This window comes from Scyliorhinus canicula, chromosome 9 (assembly GCF_902713615.1).
Source record: "Scyliorhinus canicula chromosome 9, sScyCan1.1, whole genome shotgun sequence".
Taxonomy (NCBI): Eukaryota; Metazoa; Chordata; class Chondrichthyes; order Carcharhiniformes; family Scyliorhinidae; genus Scyliorhinus; species Scyliorhinus canicula.
Window position 1 is genome coordinate 139,620,533 of NC_052154.1, and position 26,598 is coordinate 139,647,130.

Here is a 26,598-nt window from a genome sequence, read left to right on the forward strand (position 1 = left end):
ATAAGGGATTTGACATTGTATCCGTTATTGTTTACTGTTTGGTGTGACCATCAATTCACTCGAGACACGATTGGAAGTAAACTGTGGTTTTAATAGACTTACAACTGAGCCTGCCTGCGACCAGAAGAACTGAGGGCAGGCTCACACGGCTGCAGCACTTTATACTTCTGGTAGTGGGAGGGGCTATGGGCAGAGCCATGGGCGGAGCCGAAGGTGGAGCCCTGAACAAGCTCCTCATCTCCCCCTGTGGGCAGAGCCGCGCAACGGCTCACAGACAGTGCCCACAAGGACACAATACTATACAGTGTGAATTACGTGAAGTACATTCACCACACTGTTTATTGGTGAGGGTAAATTTTGAAGAAAATGTGAAAAAGGAGAATAAAAACATTTTTTAAAAAAAGAATCTACAGCCTCATCACACTTGTCTGGAAGGAAGAGAGCATGCCAAGTGATCTCAATTATGACCATCTTCAAAAAAAGAAACAGGTCCAACTGCAGAAATTACAGAGGGATTTTCCTACTCACCACCAGGGGAAAGGTCAACGTGAGAATCGTCCTCCCCTGCCTCCTACCAGTGGCTGAAGAGCACCTCCCTGAGTCTCAGAGTGGCTTCTGTCCATCAAGAGGCACAATTGACTTGATGGGTCTCCAACTCTGTCAACCGTGAGGGATTGTGGAACATCCTCCTCAAATTCGGCAGCCTGCAGAAATTTGTCAATATTCTCTGCCTGCTCCACAATGACATGCAAGCCGTGATCCTCCCCAACGGAACCACCACAGACCAATATATGTGTAAACTGGGGTTAAACAGGGCTGTGTCATTGCACCAACACTCTTCTCATCTTCCTTGCAGCAGTACTCCACCCCATCACCCTAAAGCTCCCTGCTGTAATGGGGCTAACCTATTGGACAAGTGGAAACTGTTCAACCTCCAGACCAGCTGCGACGGGCGGACCATGTTGTCTGCATGCCCGACACAAGATTCCTGAAACAAGTGCTCTAAAGGGTGGAGCACGCGGAGGCCATGCGTAAACATCGGAAAGAGAGTACAGAATCCAGAGAGTCACACCCACCTCAACAAACACCACGTGCCAAACCTGTGGCAGAGTCTGCTGATCCAGGATCGGACTATTCAGCCACCACAGAGAACACTTCCACAGAGTGGAAGCATGTCCTCCTCAAGCCTGAGGGACTGTCCAAGAAGATGTACTGAGTGAACCTTGACCATTTTCTCCACCTGAATGGCTGCAGATCGGAGTTTAGGGTTAAGAGTATAAGAGGGGAAGTGTGGGTTCACCTATCTACACTATCTCTTTTATGGCGAACATATCGATGATTATCTATTTCTTGTAAATATCAGGAGAACTAATTTTTTTAGAAATGTCATCACCTTCTAGCAAAACAAAAAAAATCACAGAATGAGTAATTGCCACTTGCTCCACTGTTAACAGACTGTCTAGTCCACTGTACTGTGGCTTATGTCCCATTTATTTAATCCTCTGAGTCATTTTTCCCTCCACATTTTCTGATCTCAAAATGTGTTTACACAAAATCCAAAATATTCATCCATCTTCATATCTCTATTACTTAATCCTGGCCTGCTGCCACTACATTTAACAACGCCACTTTCCCAGATTATTAGCGCACTTACCACACAAAATCAAACAGACGAGTTGCAGTGATGAGATGAATGGCAATTTTTTTTTACTGTCAGTTATTGATGGAAAGAGTTTTATTGGTCAAGCCCATTGGAAATGTGGTTTAGGGTGCAGATTAAACCGAGAGTTCTGGGACTGAATTGTCCCAACATTGAAAATAGTCATGTTGTATGAACGTTTCCAGGTCCCAATCCAGCACACTGCTGCGGTACGCCTACCAGCTTTATTTCACTCGAAGTGGCCACTTAGAGGAAGTTTCTGTGTTCACCACCCAATTACATACATTGGGCTGGTTCAGGAGGCGGGAGGTGATTTTAAAAAAATCACTGGTAGGTAGGTGTCGCTGGCTAGGCCAGCATTTATTGCCCATCCCTAATTGCCCTTGAGCGGAGTGGCTTGCTGAGCCATTCCAAAGAGCAATTATGAGCCAACAATGTTGCTGTGGATCTGGAGTCACAGATTGGCAGATTGCCATCCCATAATTGATGGGTTTTTACAGCAATCGGCAATAGTTTTGTGTGCATCTTTTAATTCCAGATTTTTATTGAATTCAAATTTCACCATCTGCCATGGTCTCAGGATATTGGGTAGGTAATTTTGCACTGAGATGAGGTGAAATCTCTTCACCCAGAGGTGGCGAACCTATGGAATTCTCTACCAAGGCTGTAGAGGCAAAATCACTGAATTTGTTTTAGAAAGAAATAGATTTCTAGACTATAAAGATATCAAGGGGATGTGGAGAGAGCGGGAGTAAGGCATTGAGATAGAGGATCAGCTATGATAACATTGAATGGCAGAGCAGGCTCGATGGGCCAAATGGCCTCCACCACTTTTCTCTGTATTTACGTTTCCAGCACATGACATTTAAATGTAACATTTGACATTACATTTCCGTAACACCCACCTCCACGGTCCTGTCAAAATCAGCCCCTGGTCGCCATATATAATAATGATATAGAGGCATGAGACAATGTAAAAAAGATTTACAAAAATTTTACTGGAGCTCAGAAGTTACACTTATCAGGAAGAATTAAACAGACCCTTTTCTCTAGAAGAACTGATGGAGATCTATCTGATGGTGAAAATGTTTGATAGGGTAGTTGTTAAGATGTTTCCACTTGCAAGTGTGACCATGCGAGAGCCATTAATAGATTCAACAGAGAATTCAGGAGCATCTTCTTTACACAGACCGAATTAGGATTTAGAACTCACTGCTACTTGGACCAGTTGAATCAACCAGCAGAGGTACATTCAAGAGGCAGCTGGATAATCACACGGATGAGAAAGTAATCAGGTGTGTTAATGGGTCGTTTAAGAAAACAAAGGTAGTTTTAAAGTATTGATATTTGTATGGGTAAACATTAGAAATAAATGGAGGAATTTACCGGCTGTTCACGCCAGTGGGATATTCTAGTTCCACCGACGGTGCATGGGTTTCCCGGTGACGAGGGGTGCAGTCAACTGGAAATCCCGTTGACACTGGCGGGACCAGAAAATCCTGCTGGTGGGCCGCCTCCGCTGCCAAAAAACAAGGGGTGGGTTGTGTGGTAAATCATGCCCAAGGTCTAGTTTTAGCTGGGTTTACTTTAATATTTCTGTGTTTGAAAAAATCTAGTAAGATTTCATGCTGGACAAAGGTTTTTATCTGTGGGGCTTAGTTTCAGTTGCACCTTGGGTTCTATTGTGTTTAGAGAGCTATGGTGTGAAAGGTAAATATACTGATTCGCAACTAGGGGTCCTTGTAAGTTAAAGCAAAAAGCTATCTTTGTTTTTAGTTTTTAGCTGGAAGCTCGGGCAGTTGCAGACAGGTCATGGAGCAGTGACCAACACTGAACTCTGGTAGGAGAAGCTAGAGAGAGAACAGTTTTGCTCGAAGAAAATCTGTATAATGGAGTAAAATGCTAGAAAGCAAGCTCCAGAGGAACTAAGGGACGGTTGGTTTCAGAAACAGGATAATGTTCATGGGCAGCACAGACAAAGTGGAGAAGGAATTGGCTGATGAGAATTTTCTAAAGATTTCTAAAGTAATCTTAAAGTTTGGAGTGTATTACTACAGTCTTCAAAACACATTTTAAAATAATTGGGAAGACAGTATTGGCTGGATATCAAGGTTTGTGTTAACAGTGAAAGTCAGTCAAGGCAACGAAAGCCGAAAGAGGTTGGTACAAAATCCTGTAATGGACTCACTGTTAAAAGTGAAGTGGAAGCTCTGATCAAAAGAGAGTGTTTTGGAAAATGTGGAGTGGATTTCAGAACGTGAACCACTAAGTGAAAAATGAAAAGTGAATGTATTCCAACAAAAGAATACATTCTTGTATGGAATGTATACAAGAATGTACTTGACCACGCACCAGTTGATTAAGGGAGATGATTTTAATTGTATCCTAGAGCCGAGGATGGTTAGGTCGAGCCCCAGGTCAATGGGTAGAATACGATTGGCAAAGGAGCTGGGCGGGTTTATGGAAAAGATGGGTAGGGTGGACCCGTAGCGCTTCAAGAACCCGGGGGAAGGTAGTATTCCTTTTTCTCACATGTGAATAGGGTGTATTCAAGAATATAAGGAGGCTGTTAAATGTGATCATGACCCTGTCGAGAGCCCAGGTACCAGAGGTAATGGTGTCCATGGACGCGTCGAAGGCAGTTGACCAGGTGAAGTGGTCTTACCTGTTTGAGGTCCTGGGAATGTTTGGGTTTGAGCCGAAGTTTGTGGCATAGGTGCGCCTGTTATACGTGACACTGATAGCGAGTGTGCGGACCAATAACATGGGTCATGAAACTTTGAACTGCTTAGGGGAACAAGGCAGGTGTGCTCACTGTTTCCGCTGCTGTTTGTGCTGGCTATAGAACCTCTGACAATGGCTTTCAGACGGGTTGGCAGAGTGGCAAGGGATTACGAGGGAATGAAGGGTGCATTGGGTGTCACAATACACGAACGACCTACTATTGCATGTTTCAGACCCACTGGAGAGCATGGAGAGGATCATGGGCCTGTTGGGTAAGTTTGGGGCATTCTCAGGATATAAGTTAAATGTAGGGAAAAGCAAAGTGTTCCCAGTGAATGAGTTGGGTTGGTGAGCCAATCTAGGCGGGTTGCCATTTAAGGTGACCAGAGTCAGGTTTAGATACTTGGGGATTCAGGTGGCGAGAGAATGGGCGATGCTACACAAGTGGAATTTAACAAAACTGGTGGAGGATCTGAAGAGATGGGATAAACTGCGCTTGACTATGACAGGGAGGGTCCAAGTGGTGAAGACGAACATTCTGCCGAGGTTCCTGTTCGTATTCCAGAAACTCCCGATCTTTGTACCGAAGGCCTTCTTTCGGAAACTGGACACAATTGTTTTAGACTTTGTATAGGCAGGGGAGGTGCCAAGAGTTAAGAGAACCCTGTTACAGAGACAGGCAGAAGGGAGAGTTGGCGTTACCGAACCTGCTACATTATTACTGGATGGCGAATGTGGAGAAGGTGAGAGGGTGGTGGGAAGGATAAGGGGGAGAATGGTTAGGATGGAGGAAGAATCCTGTCGGGGGTCCTGCTTGAGGACTATGGTCATGGTGGCATTGCCAATGGCGCCAAGGATACACTCGGAGAACCCTGTTATACAGTCCACGGTGAAGGTCTGGAACCAGCTGAGGAGGCACTTTATGATAGAGGGGATGTCGGTGTTAACACCATTGTGCAAAAACCACGGTTTTGAGCCGGGGGGGCTGGATGGCATGTATAGGAAGTGGAGAGAAATGGGGCTGGTTAAGGTGAGGGAATTGTATATAAAAGAAGGGTTTGCCAGTATAAAGGGACTGAAGGAGAGGGTAGAGCTCCCGAGAGGAAGTGAGTTTAGGTACCTGCAGGTAAGGGACTTCTCACGGAAGGTTTGGAAAGAGTTCCCCAGGTTGCTGAGGTACACCCTGTTTGAGCGACTGCTGCTTCCAGATGTGGAAGGGGAGGGCAGGATCGGAGACATATACGGGTGGCTGGGGAAATGGGAAGTCAGCAGGTAGTGAAGATTATTGAGAAATGGGAGGGGGAGCTAGGAGGGGAGAGAAACTGGGGAGTATGGAGTGAGGTTCTACAAAGGGTAAAAGCGACCTCCTTGTGTGCAAGGATGAGCCTGATACAGTTCAAGATGATACACAGGGTACATATGACTATATGACTCAGGCAAGAATGAGTGGATTCTTCCAGGGAGTGGCAGACGAGTGTGAGAAATATGGGCGAGGAACAGTGAATCATGTTGCTGCAAAAAGTTGAGGAGATTTTGGACGGGAATGTGCGCGGCGCTAACCAGGATAGTGGGGGAGGAGGTTGAGCCGGACCTATTGGTGCCGATATTTGGGATATCGGAGAAGCAGGAGCTGATGGAGGGGAGGAGGGCCAATGTTTTGTGGCCTTCACCTCTCTGATTGCCTGGCGAAGAATTCTGCTGGAGTGACGGTCAGCAACGTCAACCGGGGTGGCGGTTTGGCTGGGGGTTTCATCTGATCTTCTTTGGTTGGAAAAGATTAAGTGCAAATTAAGGCGTTCAGCGGAGGGCTTCGAGGCAAAGTGGGGGATGTTCATGGCTGTGTTTGATGAGCTGCTCGTCACGGGGGGGGGGGGGGGGGGGGGGGGGGGGGAGGAGGTGGGTGGAAAGGGGAAAAATTTGTACAAACTGTATAGCTGTGTGTTGGGGAGGTTGTTCCCCGAACTGTTCATGTTTTGTAACCTTTTGAATACATTAGAAATAAAATACATTTTAAAAAAGAACTGAGACTGCTTCAATTTGGAAGTGAAGGAGGGAAATGGCTAGGTATATTTGGGAAGCTGGAAAGGGGTGCAGCTCTCAGATGGTTAAAGATGTAATAGGAAACATCACGAGCTAAATCTTGGCTACACAAATGATAAATAGACTTTAAAAATCCTCCCTGGATTTTGTATTCACCAATCACAGTGAACAGATGAAGTAACAACCAATCTGTGCTGTGAAATGAATTATGTCTTAAACAGTAACTTCCCTAGCACATTTTCTTTTGGCTAAGTTTCACGGTGACTTTAGTCTTTCTGCTTTTGGCTCTCATTTTCTCTATGTATTTAACGAGAGGATTGTGGGGAGGATACTAACATGTTAAAATATCCTGTTTTTCTCTTATTTTGAATTTACCGACAACCGAGAAACAGAAATGGGGCTTCACGTATGGTTGCTGGCAGTGAGTTCTGCTCTCCTGCAAAGCTGCGGTTCTACTCCATTCTCCTATTTTGGTGCCTCCTTTGGCTTGGAAACTTCACTGGTCGGTGACACATTACAGGTACTGATTTTTATTGATCAGCTGTGTTAACACTGCAATGCTAGCAATTGTTCCATGTAGAGTATATTTAGTATGTTAAATTGACTGTTTAAATGCACATGTTAGGTGCATGTGTATTACAGAGGAATCAGCCTACCATGCTCCCAGAATTTAGATGGAATTTGTGTTGCTTTAAACTGCACTAAATCCAGAACCCAAACAATGGAAGACAGCAACCACACGGCAACCTGGTGCATGCTTGATGGAGGGATTATAATCCATCAAAACAGCACAAATCCTACAGCACTACACATAAGGTAAGTCTTTTTTTTCTCATTCTGATGTATACCTAGTGGAGAACATTAGTCATAAAAAAGAGAAACCGTTAAATTGAATGTGTTGGTATCTCCCAGTTACATGCTCCATGCACAACACCCTGAATCTACCGAGTCTCATGTCCATCCTGACCATAGCTTGGGAGAGGTTAAAGTGTAGGGTCAGTCTTCATCCCATTTTCTGCTGTTTTCCCACCTGAATCAGGCAGGCTATTGGAGGTATATACAGTTTAACTCTCTGAAGCATTATACTGGTATGTGTCTATCCGGAGACGTCATTGTTCTGCCACCAATAGATTTTCTCTTCCATCACCAAAAGTGACTGGCAGATCCAGCCACAGCCTTGAAGCCTTCTACTTTAGAAGCCATGATAGCCAATGAGATAAAGGAATGCCACCAGACTCTGTATGAGCTAATGTCATTTTTTTTTTAATAGGCCGGCTGGCTGTTGTTGGTCACCACTCGTGGGATCTCAAAAGGAAACCGAAAGCCGTCCGTTTGCATTTTCCTTATTGGCAGATTTGGGAAATCGCTCAGATAATGTAGCTATCAATGCACCCCCTCAACCACCTCTCTTACCCATCTTAAGGTAAAGTAATGAAAGAACAGTAAGAGTTAATGGTATTTTAAACAACATCAAGTGACTGAGAGAAACCAGGTGGATGGAGCAGTCAACCAACAAGTTAACGTTAAGTCACGTCATTCTTTTTTACTGCCATTTAATGTGTCCTGAAGGTGCTCGTTGTTGTTTGTTATGACGTCTTGGGTGCCTCATTCAAGTCTAACATATGAACCCATTCTTTTTTTTTGGAAAATCTTTTTATTGGATTTTCTCATATTTATAAACAGCTGTTACTAATATACATTACATTTTTCTTGCCAGCACCCTTCCTCTTCTCTTGTAGTTTCCCCATTTCTCTCTCTCCCCCCCCGCCGCCCCCAAGTATCCAGGAAGCCTTCCTCTGACCCTCAGATGGCGAACTTAATCTTCTCCAGATGGAGAAATTCCGAGAGGTCAGCGAGCCAGTCTGCAGCTGTGGCTGGTGCTGCCGATCGCAGCCGAGCAGGATTCTCCGGCGTGCGATTAGGGAAGCGAAAGTAAGGGCGTCGGCTCCCTTCCCCATGTGTAGCTCTGGCTGCTCCGATACCCCGATGCCACTATTGGGCATGGCTACACCCTCACCCGCACAACCTTGGACATTGCCTCAGAGAAGGCTGTCCAGAACCCAGCAAGTTTGGGACAAGACCAAAACATGTTGTTGTGGTTGGCCGGGCCCCTCTGGCACCATTCACATTTTTCCTCCACCTCTGGGAAGAACTGCTCATTCGGGTTCTGGTCAGCTGCGCTCTGTGCACCACTTTGAGCTGCATTAGGCTTAGCCTTGTGCAGGAGTAGGTGGAGCTCACCCTGCTCAGTGCTTCGCTCCAGAGTCCCCATCCTACCTCTGTCCCCAGTTCGTCCTCCCATTTTTATCTGGCGCCGTCCAGTGGTGTTTGGTCTCTGTCCAGTAGCTGTCCGTATATTTTCCTACATAGCCCCTCCTTCTCGCTGCTTGTGCCTATCAGGTCCTCTAGTAGTGTGCTTTCTGGCGCCCCGGGGTACTCTATTGTCTCTTTGTGGAAGAAGTGCTTTATTTGATGGTGTCTCACTTCCTGTCCTCTTGCTAATTTCCATTTCCTCGTCAGTTCGTCCAGTGCGCCGTACGTAGAAGTTCCCGATCGTCAGTGTGCCCCCGCCCCGCCTCCATTCTTTTGAAGGTGGTATCCAGCATGGCTGGTGGGGGCCATAAGGGACATTTTGGTTATCCGGAAGTGCTGTCTCAACTGGGTCCACATTCTCAGCGTGGCCGCTACCACTGGGCTTGTTGTGTGCCTTGTTGAGGAGGATGGGAGTGCTGCTGTGGCCAGGTGCTGGAGGGTTGTTCCTTGACAGGATGCCTCCTCCATTTGTACCCAATCTGTGTCGAGTTCTTGTACCCATCCCCTCACCTTTTCTGCCGTTGCTGCCCAGTGGTCATATTGTGGACTCGGTAGAGTCAGGCCCCCTCTGAATTTCCCTCTTTGCAGTGTTGGTTTGGGAATTCTTGGGTTCTTGCCAAACGCCCTGATTAGCCTGTCCATGTTTTGGAAAAAGGCCTTGGGGATGAAGATCGGGATGGATCTAAACAGGAAGAGGAACCTTGGCAGTACGTTCATCTTGATCGTCTGCACTCTTCCCGCCAGGGAGAGTGTGAGTGAGCCCCACCGTTCAAGGTCCTCTCTTACTTCCTTCACCAGGCTGGTCAGGTTCTACTTGTGTCCAGTCAAACCACGTTACTGTATTATATACATTGCACTGTATCGTACATGCCTGGACTTGTCCAGACTGGCTCAGCCTGTGGCTCCTCCCCTCAGGCTTCTGTATAAAAGTGGCAAGTCTCCGCCTCCGGATCCAGTTCGGGTCCAGAGGCAGGAGGCTTGCTGTTTAGTGTATTAAAGCCTCAGTTACGTTTATCACTCGTCGTCGATTACTGATGGCATATCACCAAGTCAGGATGGCCTGTGCCTTGAGGGGAACTTGGAGATGGATATATTTCCATGCACTTTCTGCCCTTATTCTAGGTGATAGAGGTCACAGATGTAGAATGTGCTGTTAAAGGAATTTGACAAGTTGCTGCAGTGCATCTTGTAGGTCAGTGGGACAGTGGTTAGCACTGCTGCCTCACAGCGTCAGGGGTCTGAGTTCAATTCCGGCTTTGGTGACTGTCCTTGTGGAATTAAAAAATTTTTTTTTAGAGTATACCCAACTCTTTTTTTCAAATTAAGGGGCAAACAGCATGGCCAATCTACCTATCCTACACATCTTTTTGGATTGTGGGGTGAGACCCATGCAGACACGGGGAGAACATGCAGACTCCACACGGACAGTGACCCGGGATTGAACCCGGGTCCTCAGTGCCATGAAGCAGCAGTGCTAACCACTGCGCCACTGTGCTGCCCCCATCTTTGTGGAATTTGCACGTTCTAACTGTGTCTGTGTGGGTTTCGTCCGGGAGCTCCAGTTTCCTCTCACAGTCCAACGATGTGCAGGTTAGGTGGATTGGCTATGATCAATGCGCGGGGTTCCGGGGACAGGGCGGGGAGGTTGGCCTAGATAGGGTGCTCTTTCGGAGGATCAGTGCAGACTCAATGGTCCAAATCGCTTCTTTCTGCACTGTAAGGATTCTATGGAGTCTCTTGTTGCCAAACTAAGGGTCGCAATCTCCAATCGGATCACAAAAGATCTTTTGGAGTCACGAGGCTCCCCCACCTCTGAGGCAGCAATGCGACTGTGGAAAGAGCACCCGGGTGGGAGAGCCCTGGACCCAATGAATCAATGCTGCTATACAGCATTGGTCCAGGCAGAGGTAGGTAAGTGTAACTCAGTGACTTGGCTGAGTGCAGGAAAATCCAGGAGGTCACACAGCTGAGCCAAGAAAGTGAGTGGCGGCATCAAAATTGATTGTTTTTGCTCCTATCTTCCATTTGCACCACATGGATTGCAGCAGTTCAACAAGATGGTTTACTACCACCCTCTTAAGAGCAATCAAGGATGGGCAATGAATGCCGGTCTTACTACTGTTGCGCTTGGTCCCTTTTACTTTATGAAGTAACTTACCAAACATTTTGACATGTCCAAACCAGGATACTTTTATCGTGTCTCGTGGTAGGATGGCAATCTGACACAGAGCACGATATTGTGGAGTCTGCTACTCCTCTGGAACTTACCACTGACCAATTAAATGTTTGCCTTATTACCCTCTCCTTCTCCTTCTGAAGATGGCCTGTTGTGCCTCTCTTTATATCCGGGTCCCAGGTCACATGACCTTGGTCTGGAGACCAAATGGCGTGTCTGCACCGCCACCTTCTAGTTGGAGGTCTCCCCATCCAACTATAATATAGCCCACAGGCTTATCACCACATCCCCCTTCCTCACAAAATATTAATATAAAATTATTTTTTTACAGGCAACAATACACATTACTTTTTATACAGATATGGTATGTAGCTGGTGTAGTGAGCAAGTTTTGCAAAAAGTATCCATTTGCATTCTGTGCAGACACCATTGTTTCAAAGCGGTGCCCACTTCTGCAGAATCTGGCTCGCTTGCCGGCTTCTTGCTTGTCTTATGCTTCTCCCTGTGTCTTTGAAAGGCCTGTGTCCAAGACCGCCACATCTGCATCACCAGTCGCTTTCTCTTTAGTTTTCTGGCATTGTTGCTTTTTACTTGCAAGTGCTTTCGGTACTGGTTGGCTGGTGGGATGTGGTAGTTCTCCCAGCCTTTTCTTCTTTTTCATTTTCTGGACACGATGAAGTATTCTAGTGTGTCTCTTGGTTGTCTTCTTTGTAGCAGCCTCTGGCATGCTGCTGGCTGTCGTTATGTGGTGGGGTGTCCAAAGAGGTTTAGGTGTCTCCTCATCTCTGCTCAGTGTGAGCACCCATTTCTGCAGCCTCTGTGTGCAGATTGCATACTGGATCACCTCGGTTTCTAGTGCCGGCATGGAGGATGGAACCATGTTTGGTGGTCTCAACTCATCTCGGCTTGTTGGAGCATCAGTGACTTGCTCATCATCACTGGAGATTACTATAGTTTCCGACTTAGCCGATCCTAGCCCTGGGTCTTCCCAATCAAACTCGTTGTCGGTGGAGCTGCATAATGATATGGTCATTAGGTCGCCTTAAGAGTCAGTGTCAGAGTCGCCTAATAATTCAACCTCCACATCACCGTACTCAGCCTCTTCATCAATGTCCTCCCACTCATCCTCTGTGTGGCCGACTGCTTGGGAGTACATCAGTGGAGCTGTTTCCAGAACGTGCGGTGGGCCATCTCATACCTCCGAGGCCATTTTTTAAAAAATCGATCATTTGCACCTCTGGTTCCCTTAATGGCTCATCATCTGTAGTATCAGCAGCCTTGAATTCTGCAAGCACCATCTCCAAACTCCTGCTCTCCACAGAGCACAGCGTAGTCCGGTTGTACCCCATGACCACTTCATCATGGCTTGCAGTTCATTGGAGCCTTCTCTGGAGCCTCACCTGTGCTGCTGGAGAAGCGATGTACCAGCAGCTCATAGTCTTCATCATCCATCTCACCTTCATCATCGTCGGTAACCTCAAACAAACTTTCAGAGTAGTTGGCCTCGGATTCAGCATCATTGTCCGTCTTTTCACCTGAAAAATCTAACTTTGCATATGGGATTATTCATTTTCGAAATGGCGTGTCAAGTTCAAAATCAACCTTTTGTCTGGCCGCCAAAGCTTGGCTCCAAATTCCACCCTGTGGAACTGCAGTGGGAATGAAGAAGTTGAAGAACTGGCCTGTTTGGTCCCTTGTACTTTATGAAGTAACTCACCAAATGCTTCGATATGTCCAATCCAGGATCCTTCCATTGTGTCTCGTGGAAATCTGATATAGAGCACGTTATCATGGCGTCATGCTCTGGAACTTCAACCTAGCACTGACCAATTACATCTACGCCTTATTACCTTCTCTTTCTGATGATGATGGCTCGATGTGCCTCTCTTTATATCCGGGTCCCCGGTCACATGACCTTGGTCTGGAGACCGTATGGTGTGTCTGTTCCACCACCTGTTGGTTGGAGGTCTCACAGCATCCAACTATATAGCTCATAGACATATCACCACAACTACAGATGTCCACCTGCATGAAAGAATTTCCCTTATCCCAGGACTGCGACTCTGCTTCACAGGGACTGCTAGCTAGACCAAAAGGGTAGGAGGTGGGGTGGTGATCAATGAGTCATTGAATAGCATGGGGTAATGGTTACATTCTCTCTTGTTGGAGATTGTCATTGTCTGGCACTTGTGTGACCAAGCCTGAATGTTGTCCAGCTCTTTCTGCATGTGGGCACAGACTGCCACATTACTTGTAGAATCGTGAATTGTACTGATTATTGCGGGATCATCAGCGAACATCCCCACGTCTTACCTTATGATGAAAGGAAGGCTATAAATACAACAGCTGAAGGTGGTTGGGTCAGAATCATAGAATTTACAGTGCAGAAGAAGGCCATTTGGCCCATCAAGTCTGCACCCGACCTTGGAAAGAGCATCCTACTTAAGCCCACCTCCATACTGCCTCCGTAACCCATTACCCCACCCAACCTTTTTTTTGGACACTAAGGGCAATTTAGCATGGCCAATCCACCTAACCTGCACATCTTCGGACTGTGGGAGGAAGCCAAAGCACCCGGAGGAAACCCACGCAGACACTGGGAGAACTTGCAGACTCCGCACAGACAGTGACCCACGCCGGGAATCGAACCTTGGACACAGGAGCTGTGAAGCAACAGTGCCGCTCGCTTTTCTGAGGGTCTGAGGAACTCCGACAGAGTTTTCCTTGGGCTTTGATGATTGGCCTCCAACTACAATTATCTTCCTTTGTGCTAGAAATGACTTAAACCAGCAGAGTTTCCTCCCTGATCCCCATTGACCTCCATTTTATCAGGCTTCGTGATGCTACACTTGGTCAAATGCTGCCTATATGCCAAGGCAGTCAGTCTCACCTCTCCTCTAATTCTTGCTGCTATTTTTGATATTTTTATGTTGTGTTAAATGTCGTCACAGCTTTAGAATAAATAATGGAAAGTTTTCTTCCATCAATGCCAGTTAAACAGTTTCTATGCAACTTATTTTACATGATATAAATAAACTTCACAAAATTAACCCTACCCTTAAGCTCTGCACTGGTTCATTTTCTTAGCAGACTTAACAGGCCAAAATGTTATACTCAGAAAAAGAGTATTATTTTTTAATTGTATTTTATTCCTAACATATTCAAAAGAACAAAAATATAAATAAATCAAAGTATATTCTCCACATCTCACAGTTTGTGCAAGGTTTTCTCCCTTTTCACCCCCTCTCCACCCCCCGCGACGAACAATTCTTCAAACAGATCATGAACAGTCTCCACCGTGTCTTAAAGCCTTCCGTTGATCCTCTCAGTTCGAACTTTTTCTCCAGCCGGAGAAAGTCGTACAAGTCCCCCGTTCAGGCCGCCACCCTTGGTGGCGTTGTTGACTGCCATGTCAGCAGAATCCTTCGCTGGACAACTAGAGAGAAGAAGGCCACTGCGTTGGCCATCCTCTGCTTCATCGGCTCCGGCTTTCCCGACACCCCAAAATTTGCCACCTTTGGGTCTACCGCACAATCTTTTAGAGTCCCAAATACTCCCTACCAGTATCTCTCCAACTTCTCACAGTCCCAGAACATATGCACGTGATTTTCTCTCCTCGTCCACACTTCTCACACTTCTGGAAGAACTCATTCATCCTCGGCCAAGTCATATGCACCCTATGAATCACCTTAAACTGAATCAAACTCATCCTCGTGCACGAGGTGGTCAAATTCACCCTACACATTGCCTTACTCCTCACTCCCCATTCTATCTCACCCCTCAGCTCCTCCTCCCATTTCTCCTTAATCCTCACCACCTGCACTCTCCCTTGCTCCCCCAGCCACCCATATATATATCCCCAGTCCTCCCCTCCCCTTCCACATCTGGGAGCAGAAATCGCTCCAATAAGGAATACTCCAGTAGCTTGGGAAACCCTCTCCATTCCTTCCACGCAAAGTCCCTCACTTGCATATACCTGAACTTGCTTCCCTTCGGAAGCTCTACCCTCTCCCCCAGCTCTTCTAGACTTGCAAACCTCTCTTCCAAATATAGATCCCTCGCCTTCACCAGCCCCACTTCTCTCCATCTCCAATACATGCCATCCGTCTACCCTGGCTTAAACCCGTGGTTCCCACACAGCGGTGTTAACACCGACATCCCCTTCATTCCAACGTGTCTCCTCAACTAGTTCCACTCCCTAATCCTGGACTGTACCACCGGGCTCTCCGTGGTGTACCTCCTTGGTGCTAGCGGATGCCATCACCATGGCCCTCAGGCTGAACCCCCTACAGGACTCCTCCTTCATCCTAACCAATTCTAACCCCGCTGCTTCCCACCACCGTCTCACCTTTTCTGCATTTGCTGCCCAATAGTTGTGCAGCAGATTTGGTAATGCCATCCCCCCATTCTGCCTCTGTAGCAGCGCCTTTTTCACCCTAGTTACCTTGCACGGCCATATAAATTCCGAAATCGCTGCATCCAGTTCCCACAAAAAGGCCTTCAGAATGAAGATCGGGAGGGTCTGAAATACAAATCGGAACCTTGGCAGAACGTTCATTTTTGCCACCTGGCCTCCCCAGCATGTCGGGTGTAACGTATCCCATCGCCTAAAGTCCTCCCTAACCTCCTCCACCAACTTTCTTAGGTTCCATTTGTGCATTGTCGGCTGCTCCGCTTTCCTCAGACAAAGGCTATTTTACCTAGATAGATAGAACAGTACAGCACAGAACAGGTCCTTCGGCCCTCGATGTTGTGCCGAGCAATGATCACCCTACTCAAACCCACGTATCCACCCTATACCTGTAACCCAACAACACCCCCCTTAACCTTACTTATTAGGACACTACGGGCAATTTAGTGTGACCAATCCACCTAACCCGCACATCTTTGGACTGTGGGAGGAAACCGGAGCACCCGGAGGAAACCCACGCACCCACGGGGAGGACGTGCAGACTCCGCACAGACAGTGACCCAGTCGGGAACTGAACCTGGAACCCTGGAGCTGTGAAGCATTTATGCTAACCACCATGCTACCGTGCTACCTATTTGTGCATTTTTACTAGAATTGAATCAATAAACTTCAGTGCAAATCCAAAATAGTTGACCTCATTTTGCAGATATGTGAAAGAATCTTTACTCTGTTATAAAGTTGTCCAAGTATGGAAATTTCAGAGTGATGCCAGATGATGGCTTTACGTCCCTCACAGCGATTTGTAGAATACAGAAGCAGTAAAGAGCTGGACTCGGAGACTGCATGAAGCAATACCTTATAAAGTGAGGTTAACTGGTACGATGCACTTGATAAAAAACGTGTGAGCCATTACAGACAATAATCATCAGCCCAAGACATTCCAGATATTGTTGATTGGATTAATTTACAGCCCAAAACTTATTTTTTATCTCTTTCCTTTGTTTCCCCAGGGTGCCTCAGAATTGCATTGCCAACTATAACCTTACCATATATGAGAGAGACGGAGATATTCTTAGATGTCATTATGGACTACAGGCAAAGCATGAATGCGCCCACTGTACCCAGCAGCCATTCTTGATGTTGGATCAGGTAGTTCAGCCAGCTTTCTAATTCTTTGGTGCAAATAATTCTTTTGCAATATTTCTTCATTTAAAAAAAAATTCTGACAGCATAATAAAAGTTAAATATATGGCTATGTTACTCACATTACCACAATTATTTATTTTTATTTCCTTGACTGTGCTTTTCCCATATGCCCAAACAATGCACCAGAAAACATTTGGAAGCTACCAAACTATTTTATTATTTTTCAAGATAATAAATGAATGCAATCATTGAGCGAGATTGGAACATAACATTTACTCCACATTTCTGTGTAGTCCGTTCACAGTAGTTTCACAAGAAGAGTGCACAGGCCATGATTTTCTATGGATTAAAATGAATAGCCCACAAGTAACTGCATGAAGCTCTCTCCTCTGAGAACATGGATTTTGCCATCAAATGTTTTACCTTCAGCAAGAGTGTGACTAATCTAGTCCAGTACTGAGGGGAGTGCTGCTGTTGGATGTGTTCTCCTTGAACCAAAGCCCTGTCTACATTTTCCTTTGGCATTATCAATCCAATGGCACTATTTGAAGAAGAGCTAGAAATTATTCCAGTATTCCGGCAGCATACCTCCCTTAAACAACAAGTGCACTCTTCTCATTGCTGCTTTGGGATGTTAGTGGCGCAGAACAGCTGGTCACGTACAAAACTATCATACACACCATGAGGACTTAATGATGTGAAGTTGGTGGTGCACCTATAACATCATAGAATCCCTACAGTGCAGAAGGAGGCCATTCAGCCTATCCAGTTTGCACCGCTCCTCTGAAAAAGCACCCTACCTAGGCCAATAACCCCGCCCGATCCCACTAACCCACCTCACCTTTGGACACTAAAGGACAATTTTAGCGTAGCCATTCTATCTAACTTACACATCTTTGGACTGTAAGAGGAAACCGGAGCTCCCGGGGGAAACCCAGGGACATGGGAGAGAATGTGCAAACGCCACACAGTCACCCAAGGTCGGAATCCCTGGATTCCCTGATGCTGTGAGGCAGCGGTGCTCACCATTGTGCCACTGTGCCGCCCCAGGAGGAGTTCAGTTCCCTCATCAGCAGGAATTCAGTTCCATTTTCATGTTTAGGTGTCATTCAAAGTTGAGCTATCCAGTGCTCAATGAATGTCAGTGGGTAGCTTGCTGAATTAGACTGGGGATGTTAAAATCCAGTGGCTCATTTGACTTCCGGTCGGCAAGCGGAGCGGTTGCACGGAGAGGGGCTCCCGCAGGGTAACAAAGTCGGGGCCTTTCTCTCCACAGTGGCAAAGAGCAGGGAAGGGACGACCCCCCCCCCCCAACAAACCTGTCGGCGGAGGATCCTCAGCGGCGACAGTAGGAGCGGTTCGGCAGCAGCGGTGGCGGCAGGTCCACCCGCCCCCCCCCCCCCCCCAAACGCAGGCCAGGAGCGGTAGCGGCCAGGTCCGAAGCGGGGCACAGCCGGCGGCAGCGACCACCGACTTAACCACCCCCACCGGGAGTACGCGGGGTGCGAAGTGCGGGAGCCCGAAATGAGCAGCGGGGACCGAGCAGCGGGGACCGACCCAACCCCCCCCCCCCCCCCCCCAACCGGCAGCGACCACCACGAGGCAAGGCCAAAGAGACTGGACAAAAGCCTCTCGCTCTCTCTCCTGGGTGAGTGGGGAAAGGAAGAAAAAAAAAAGGACTTTTATAAAAAAAAACAAAAGAAAATTGTTAGAGAGGGGGGAAGGGGTATATATACTATTTTCTCTCTTTTTACCCTCTCTCCCATCCAAAGTAAGCCCATCTGAGAGGAGTTGCATAAAAGGGGGGGGGATAATAAATAAATAAATAAATAAAATAAAGTGGTGAAGGGAAGAGAGGGGGGAAAAAAGGAAGAGACAAAAAAAATAAATAAATAAATAAAAATAGGGTGCGGAAAAGGGGGGAAAAGAAAAAGGGGAGAAGAAAAGATGAAAGGGAAGGGGGATAAAAAAAATGCCAGAAAGGAGCCAAGGGAGAGGGGGCACCAGAAGCAGACGGGACAAGGGGCAAGCCAGCCCAGGCGAGCGAAGCAGCGCACAAAGCGGCGGGACGGATGGATCGCTGCATCAAAAAGAGCTGGACAGACAGGTGCCCTCTCCCCTGGGGCTAGAGGGGGGCTGGAATTGGAAGGCAGCCTTTACTGAGGTGGTGAGGGAGTAGCTGCAGGCAATCAAGGCAGAGGTGAAAGCCGCAGTACAGGCAGCAGTGGCCAGAGCCATGTCAGGGGTGCAACAGGCTCTGACCAGATTGGAGGTGAAATTGGATGCCCAAGGGGAGAAACTGGAAGCCCAGGAGGTGACCATTAAGGAGCTGGAGAAAGCAGCGACCGACATGAGCGACCGGGTCACGGCCCTGGAGAGGGAAGTGGCGAGACTGGGTGCAATACAGGGGAGCCTGAAGGGCAGGGTAGATGACCAGGAAAACCACTCGAGAAGGCAAAATGTAAGGATAGTGGGCATTCCAGAGCGGATCGAGGGTAGAAACCCCACAGCATATGTGGCTGAGATGCTGGGCAACTTAGTGGGGAGGAACACTTACCCCCATCCCACCGGAAATGGACAGAGCACATCGGTCGCTGCGCCCGAAGCCCAAGGCAGGGGAACAACCGAGAGCAGTCATAGCCAAACTGCACCGGTACCGGGATAGGGAGACAATCCTGCGCTGGGCCAAGGAAAATAGAGCTTGCAATTGGGAAGGGCACTCCATCCGAATCTATGAGGATCTTGGAGCAGACATAAGTAAGAGACGGGCTGAGTTCAACAGAGCAAAAGCAGCTCTCCACAGGAGCAGAGTGCGTTTTGGTATGCTGTACCCAGCGAAACTCTGGGTCACATACCAAAACAGGGAATACTTCTTTACAGCCCCCGCTGAGGCGAATAGGTTCGTCGAAGAGCACGGGCTGGAAAACAAGCAGCGGAGGTAGGGACGAGGGGCCCCTGGGAAGGGGCAACGGCACGTCGACGGGGGGGTGGGGAGGGGCGAAGCAATGCCAGCCCCCCCCCCCCCCAGGGGGAAGGAACACCCAGAGCAAAAAACAAACCACTGCCCAAGGAACTGCTCCAGGTGGGAGGCCAGGCCCCAGTACGAGGAAACGAGAGTATTGGAGAAGGGAGAGCAGGCGAGAGGGGTGCAGGGTAGGATGGGGGAAGAGCGGGCAGAAAACCGTAGAGGCCAGGCAGGGGAGAAGCGAGACAACAACCCCCGAGAGGGGAACCACCGTACTAGCGGGAAAGCTAGCGCCGGGGGCACGCAACAAAGCAGGGCCGCAGCGCACCCCCAACAGGGGGGAAGGCGTCAGGCAGGGGAGGGGGGGGGGACACCCGTCAAAGTCGGGAGAGCAAACAGTGACAGGAATAGGGGATAGAGGGGCAAAGGAGGGATATACGGGGGAGGAGGGAAAAGGGAGACACCGGGAAGGGGGGGGGGGGGGGGGGCACCCTGTGAGCGAGAGACCGGGGAGGGGAAATGCAGGGACGAAGGGACAAAAGAGGCCAGAAAAGGAACAGGGCTACAAAGTGCCACAACCAAGGGCTCGAAACAAGAAACCGCTGCAAGCACCCACCCAGCACGGTCTGTGGGCAAAGGGGGCCCCCAGAGTGCAGGGGACTACCCGCGTGGCAGACACACAGTGGACGGCCATGGCGGATGCCCCCGGGACAAGGGGAAACCCCGGAGCGCAGAGACCCGACCGCATGGGGAGAGCAGTGATAGCGGCCATCCTGGACGGCCCCCTAACAAAGGGAAACCCCGGAGGGCAGGGGCGCGTCCACCAGATAAATATGGTTAATCCCACAGGAACGAGGGGGCAGAAGTCCCCCACCAGGATAATCACCTGGAACGTAAGGGGACTTAACGGCCCAGTGAAGAGATCTAGAGTCCTCACCCACCTCAGAAACATGAGGGCCGACATAGTCTTCCTCCAAGAGACGCACCTGAGGGAGCAGGACCAACTGCGGGTAAGAAAGGGCTGGGTGGGACAAACCTACCATTCCTGCTATGGGACAAGGGCCAGGGGGTGGCAATCCTGATCGGCAAGAGGACAGTGTTTAGGGCGACAAAGACGGTCACAGACCCAGGGGGGCCGTATGTCATGGTCAGCGGGGCCCTGGATGGGGCACCGGTAGTTCTAGTCAACCTGTACGCGCCCAACTGGGACGACCGTAGAGCTCCTGGCGGAGAGGAAAGAACTACAAAGGAACTTTGACCTGCTCTCCACCAGGAAAGCAGTGCACCAACTCCGCCAGGCGCGCGGGACCCTGTATGAACGGAGACAAAGCCAGCCGCCTGTTGGCACACCAGCTGAAAAAGCAGGCAGCCACCAGAGAAAGTGCGCAAATCGGGGGCACCGGAGGCACGTTGGAAACAGAACCAGAGAGGATTAACAAAACCTTCAAGGCCTTCTACCAAGAGCTGTACACCTCAGAGCCCCCAACGGGGAAGGCTGGGATGAACCAGTTCCTTGGTGGACTGGACATACCAGTCGTGGGAGAGGGCAGAAAATGGGGCCTGGAAGCACCACTAGCAATGGGAGAGATCATGGACAGCATTAGCTCCATGCAGACGGGGAAGGCGCCGGGACCGGACGGATTCCCGGCGGACTTCTACAAAAAATTTGCGACAGCGCTGGCCCCGCACCTGCGGAAGATGTTCACAGACTCGCTAGCTAGGGGCATACTGCCACCCACGTTAGCACAGGCCTCAATCTCGCTGATACCTAAGAAAGACAAAGATCCAACGGAATGTGGGTCATACAGACCCATATCTCTGCTAAACGCAGACGCCAAAATACTGGCCAAAATCCTAGCCAAAAGGCTAGAAGACTGTGTACCTGAGGTGGTCACAGAGGACCAGACGGGCTTCGTCAAAGGTAGACAGCTTCCCTCGAACATCAGGCGCCTGCTGAACGTGATAATGACCCCCTCCAGGGAGAGAACACAAGAGGTGATCATCTCCCTGGACGCAGAAAAGGCCTTCGACAGAGTCGAATGGAAATACCTCATAGAGGTGCTGGAGCGGTTCGGGCTTGGAACAGGTTCACCGCTTCGGTAAAGCTCCTATACAACGCTCCCATGACGAGCATACGGACCAACAATACCAACTCCCAATACTTCCAGCTGCACAGGGGCACCAGACAAGGATGCCCACTGTCCCCGCTGCTGTTCGCACTAGCAATCGAACCGCTAGCAATTGCGCTCAGGGCAGCAGAAAATTGGAGGGGGATCCGAAGGGGAGGCAGAGTGCACAGAGTCTCACTCTATGCAGATGCTCTGCTCCTCTACATCTCGGACCCACAAAGAAGCATGGACGGAATCATTGCGCTCCTGAAAGAGTTTGTAGCCTTCTCGGGCTACAAACTCAACATGAGCAAAAGCGAGATCTTCCCAGTACACCAGCAAGGGGGGGGGGGGGGGGGGGGGCAGCACTAAAGGGGCTGCCGTTCAAACAAGCCCGACACAAATTCCGCTACCTGGGGATCCAAATAGCCCATGACTGGAAAGAGATCCACAAATGGAACCTCACCAGCCTGACGGAGGAAGTAAAAAAGGACCTGCAAAGATGGAACACACTCCCCCTCGCGGGGAGAGTCCAGACGATCAAAATGAACGTACTGCCCAGGTTGCTCTTCCTGTTTAGATCCATTCCGATCTACATCCCCAAGGCCTTTTTCAAAGCGCTGGACAAACTTATCATGGCGTTCGTATGGGGGGGGGGGGGGGGGTAAAAATGCTAGGATCCCAAAGAAGGTCCTACAAAAAACAAAATCCAGCGGGGGGCTAGCCCTCCCAAACCTACAATTCTACCACTGGGCAGCAACAGCCGAGCGAGTAAGGGGATGGATCCAGGAGCCAGAAGCCGAGTGGGTGCGTGCGGAGGAGGCCTCCTGCATGGAGACCTCCCTCCGGGCCCTCGCCACGGCAGCACTCCCCTCCCCACCCAAAAAACACTCCAGCAGCCCAGTGGTGACAGCCACCCTCCAATCCTGGAACCAACTGCGGCAGCAATTTGGCCTGACCAAAATGTTGGACAAGGCTCCCATCTGCAACAACCATAGGTTCACACCAGCACTGACTGACGCAACCTTCAAAAGGTGGAGGCAGGACGGGGGGACACTGACAGTCAGGGACCTATACACGGACGACAGGATCGCAACACTGGACGAACTGACAGAGAAATTTCGGCTAGCCAGGGGGAACGAGCTACGGTACCTGCAGCTCAAAAAACGTCTTACGAAAGAAGACAAGAATGTACCCACAACCGCCACGAAAGACACTACTGGAAGACCTACTGGACGCAAGTATCCTAGAGAAAGGGAACTGTAGCGACATGTATGACCGACTGGAAGAAAGGGACGACACTGTACTGGACGCAACAAGAAAGAAATGGGAGGATGATCTGGGGATTGAGATAGGGTGGGGACTCTGGAGCGAAGCACTGCATAGGGTGAACTCCACCTCCACGTGCGCAAGGCTCAGCCTGACGCAACTAAAAGTGGTACATAGAGCCCACTTAACAAGAAACCGTACGAGTAGGTTCTTCCCGGAGGTGGAGGACAGATGTGAACGGTGCCAAAGAGGCCCGACCAACCACGCCCACATGTTCTGGTCTTGCCCCAGACTTGTGGAGTACTGGACAGCCTTCTTCGAGGCTATGTCCAAAGTGGTGGGGGTGAGGGTGGAGCCATGCCCGATAGTGGCGGTCTTCAGGGTTTCAGACCAGCCAGATCTATTCCTGGGGAGGAGGGCGGACGCCCTTGCCTTTGCCTCCCTGATCGCCCGCCGTAGAATCCTGTTTGGCTGGCGGTCAGCAGCACCGCCCAGAGCTGCAGACTTGCTGTCCGACCTCTCAGAATCTCTCCAAATGGAGAAAATCAAATTCGCCATCCGAGGGTCAGACGACGGCTTCCACAGAACGCGGGAGCCATTCATGCAATTGTTCCGGGACCTGTTTGTGGCCAACGAACAAGAGGAAGAATAGTCGGGTGGCCAAGAATCAGGGGAAAATGGACGGGAATCGGGGGAAGGTTGCCGGTGGGGGGGGGGGGGGGGGCTACGGGTTCGTTATGGGGGTTTGATGGCAAGCTAAGGCCCAAAACCAAACTGTAAATAAATGCCTATAAACATGTGCCTCGGCCATATTGGGGAATGTAAACTATGTATGCCGGCTAAAGGGGGCAGCCACAGTTGTTATTATGAAGATGCTTACCTGTAAATATACATGTTAATTTTTGCGTGTTTTTTTTCTAATAATTTGTAATTTGTTGGATATAAAATATGAAAACTCAATAAAAAAAATTTCAAAAAAGAAAATCCAGTGGCTCCATGGGTGTGCTGAACCTGAGAGGGTGGGGGGGGGGGGGGGGGGGGGTGCTGGTGTAGGCTATCCAATGACGAGCAGTATTTTTATGGGGCTAGGAAGAACATCCATGCAATGATTGATCCTGAGAATTGTTCAAGTGATTTTTGGATTGAGCTCCAGCAGATCCTTTACAGACCACTTGCTAGGCTGCCCAAAAGTTAGGAAAAATAGATGCAGGACTTGTACTTGAAAATTTAAAATCAAGTCCCAAATTTTGCATCAGACTATGATTTGAACTTGCAATCAACCTCCTGTTTGTTTCAGGTCCGAGTACTGGGTGCCCACGTACAGCTACACAAAGGTTGCATCAGGTCAACTTTAAACCGCTTGAAATGAAATTAATTTTGATTTGATTTATTTTAATTTTTTGGTATTGTTGCAATATTATACTTGTATTGCCAGTGTCAATGAAGGAATGTAATTTCAGCACACAATTATGCCTTCTAACGAAAGTTGACTCTCTATTCTCGAATTTCATACAATCGGGATATTGTGTTAGAGGAGACCACAGCAAACTTTTATTAAGGAGGTGAAGAGGAGGAAGACCATGTTAATAGTTACTGAAGTATTTTTGCAGGAAAACTGTGTCCTTCAATACAATGGGCGTGGGACCTATGGCACATACAGCATAGAACTGGTAGTTGAAGACTACCCAAGAGAAACCATCCTCTTGATGCACAGTGATGGCAGACAGATCTTGCACCCTGCTTTTGAAGAAGCTTCCTCCACATCATTCAATCAACGCACTAAAGCCTTGAGCTCCATTCCAATGCAGTTTGTGGTAATTGGTAAGCAATCTTTCCAATTTATTCCCCTCCCCTCTTGAATGGGTCCCAGTATAACATAGACTGACTTTTATTGAGCCACAAAAGGAGGAGAGGTGCACCCAACCTGAGATCTACTGTCTCCTACAGACACAGCAGAGGTCAGAAGAAGGACATGGCTGTTTGTTCTTCTTCCCGGCCCAGTATTGCTGATGTCAATTAAGACACCCTGGCTAAATTAACGGTTGATTGAACTTGGGACCCTCTGCTCTCTATTGCTTAGACTAGAGTTATATCCAATGAGCCAATGGTGACTCAGTAAGTCAAGGTTTTAAAAAAGAAAGTGGTTTTCTGAAAAAGTATTTTAAAAAGCTTGATTATTGTGAACTGTAGAGAAAATCTAACATTGAACAAGAACTGATACATTCCATTACATATATTATTGATGTTGTTGATGGCATGGCCCCAAACACTGACAGATTGACAACACAAATTTGCTCTTAATGAAGTCCAACACTGGCACGTTTTTCAGCATCAACCAATGCAGGAAAGTGTAGCATTCACACTACAGTGGTCACACCACTTATATATTCATGTTGTCCTATACGTACAGTACTATCTGGGTGGACTGACTGGACCTAAAATGAGGGAACTGGACTAACAATAGTGAAGATGCATTCAGCAACACAAATTGCTGTCTGGCAGAAGTTAACACTGGAAATTAGTGTGATTAATCTTATTATACAACATTTGATTTCATTGCATCAAATGCTTTCCTTCACTCTTTTAATAGAGGCAGTAACTTTTTGTGGTTACTTCTTAAAATAACAGAGAGAAGAATCCAATGTGAATGTTAAGCATTCTTACAATAATATTGTTCATCATCATTTCCAAATTCTACTTCGCTTGACAATGTGAGGAGACTGAGTAAGCATCAGCAATGATAGGGACATTGGGAACAACAGTGACCTTATGTGTGATATATTTTATGTAATGTACTCTGAACTTGTGTAACCGTCTATCAATTGTTGCAGTGGGCAGGGCTACATCAGAATGTGCATTTGGAATATTTCGTCCTGTGTTTATTCATCCAACACCTCCAAATGGAGCAAGAATACCTGCTTCGCTTGATGATAAGGTTACCTTTACAATAAGGGCCATCAGTCTCAATGAAAGGTATCTCTTTTTGATTGCTAATTATATAGATCATCTATTAGCATTAACATTGTCACCTGTAAAGGTTACAACCTCATGACCACTGACTTCAGTCAGCAATTGTTTGATGAATGTAACAGTTAACAGGCACATGATTTTTTTGTTAAGATTTCCAGCTACTTCCAACTGGAGGACAATGATCATCAGGTGCCAGGATCATCACTCAGATGCTCTTAATCCCCCAGTGGGTAGATTGAGTATTACACTGCATCAGTTCTTTTAATCAAAAACTTCAAGGATGGGAGCCATTTATGCAGGTCTGATGTTATCTGTGCCTCAGGCTGCTTAAAATGTATTTTTGAATCTGCTGATGAAAGGTCTGTTTCCTAGGCTGTTCTATTGGCCATGGGGCAAAGTTTAGAGGAGATGTGCGAGGCAGGATTTGTACACAGAAGGCGGTGAATGCCTGAAACGTGTTGCCAGGGAGGTTGTGGAAGCAATGGCGTTCAAAAGGTATCTTGACAAATACATGGATAGGATGGGTATAGAGGAATACGGCACAATGAAGTGCTGAGGGTTTTGACCAAGGTTGGTATCATGACTGGTACAGGCTTGGAGGGCCAAAGGGCTTGTTCCTGTGCTGTATTGTTCTTTGTTCTATTGCAATGCCATCATGATATCTGTTGGAAAAATAACATAATAGGCTAAAGATTTATCCATAGAACCACAAAATCCAACATATAGTCGCTTGGTCATACAGAATTTGACTATTAGTGAAAAGAGAGACTTGCTGCTGAAGCTGTTAATTTTGTGCTCATCTGGACAAATGAAAGA

General features: G+C 48.0%; 1 protein-coding gene across 4 annotated transcripts in view; it reads left to right on the plus strand.

The window, feature by feature from the left end:
• The window catches only part of LOC119971736, a 106,898-nt gene that overhangs the window by 25,972 nt on the left and 54,328 nt on the right, over window positions 1–26,598 (plus strand). For 2 of the 4 annotated variants that reach the window (XM_038807703.1, XM_038807704.1), the window contains 6 exons: window positions 6,817–6,944; window positions 7,050–7,240; window positions 7,695–7,847; window positions 16,335–16,473; window positions 24,423–24,633; window positions 25,644–25,785. In XM_038807703.1, the coding sequence (XP_038663631.1) occupies window positions 6,819–6,944; window positions 7,050–7,240; window positions 7,695–7,847; window positions 16,335–16,473; window positions 24,423–24,633; window positions 25,644–25,785 (962 nt within the window). In that variant the 5' untranslated portion in view covers window positions 6,817–6,818. Of the gene's footprint in view, window positions 1–2,889; window positions 2,956–6,816; window positions 6,945–7,049; window positions 7,241–7,694; window positions 7,848–16,334; window positions 16,474–24,422; window positions 24,634–25,643; window positions 25,786–26,598 lie in introns of those variants that run through there. The other 2 variants (XM_038807705.1, XM_038807706.1) reach the window with 2 other exon arrangements.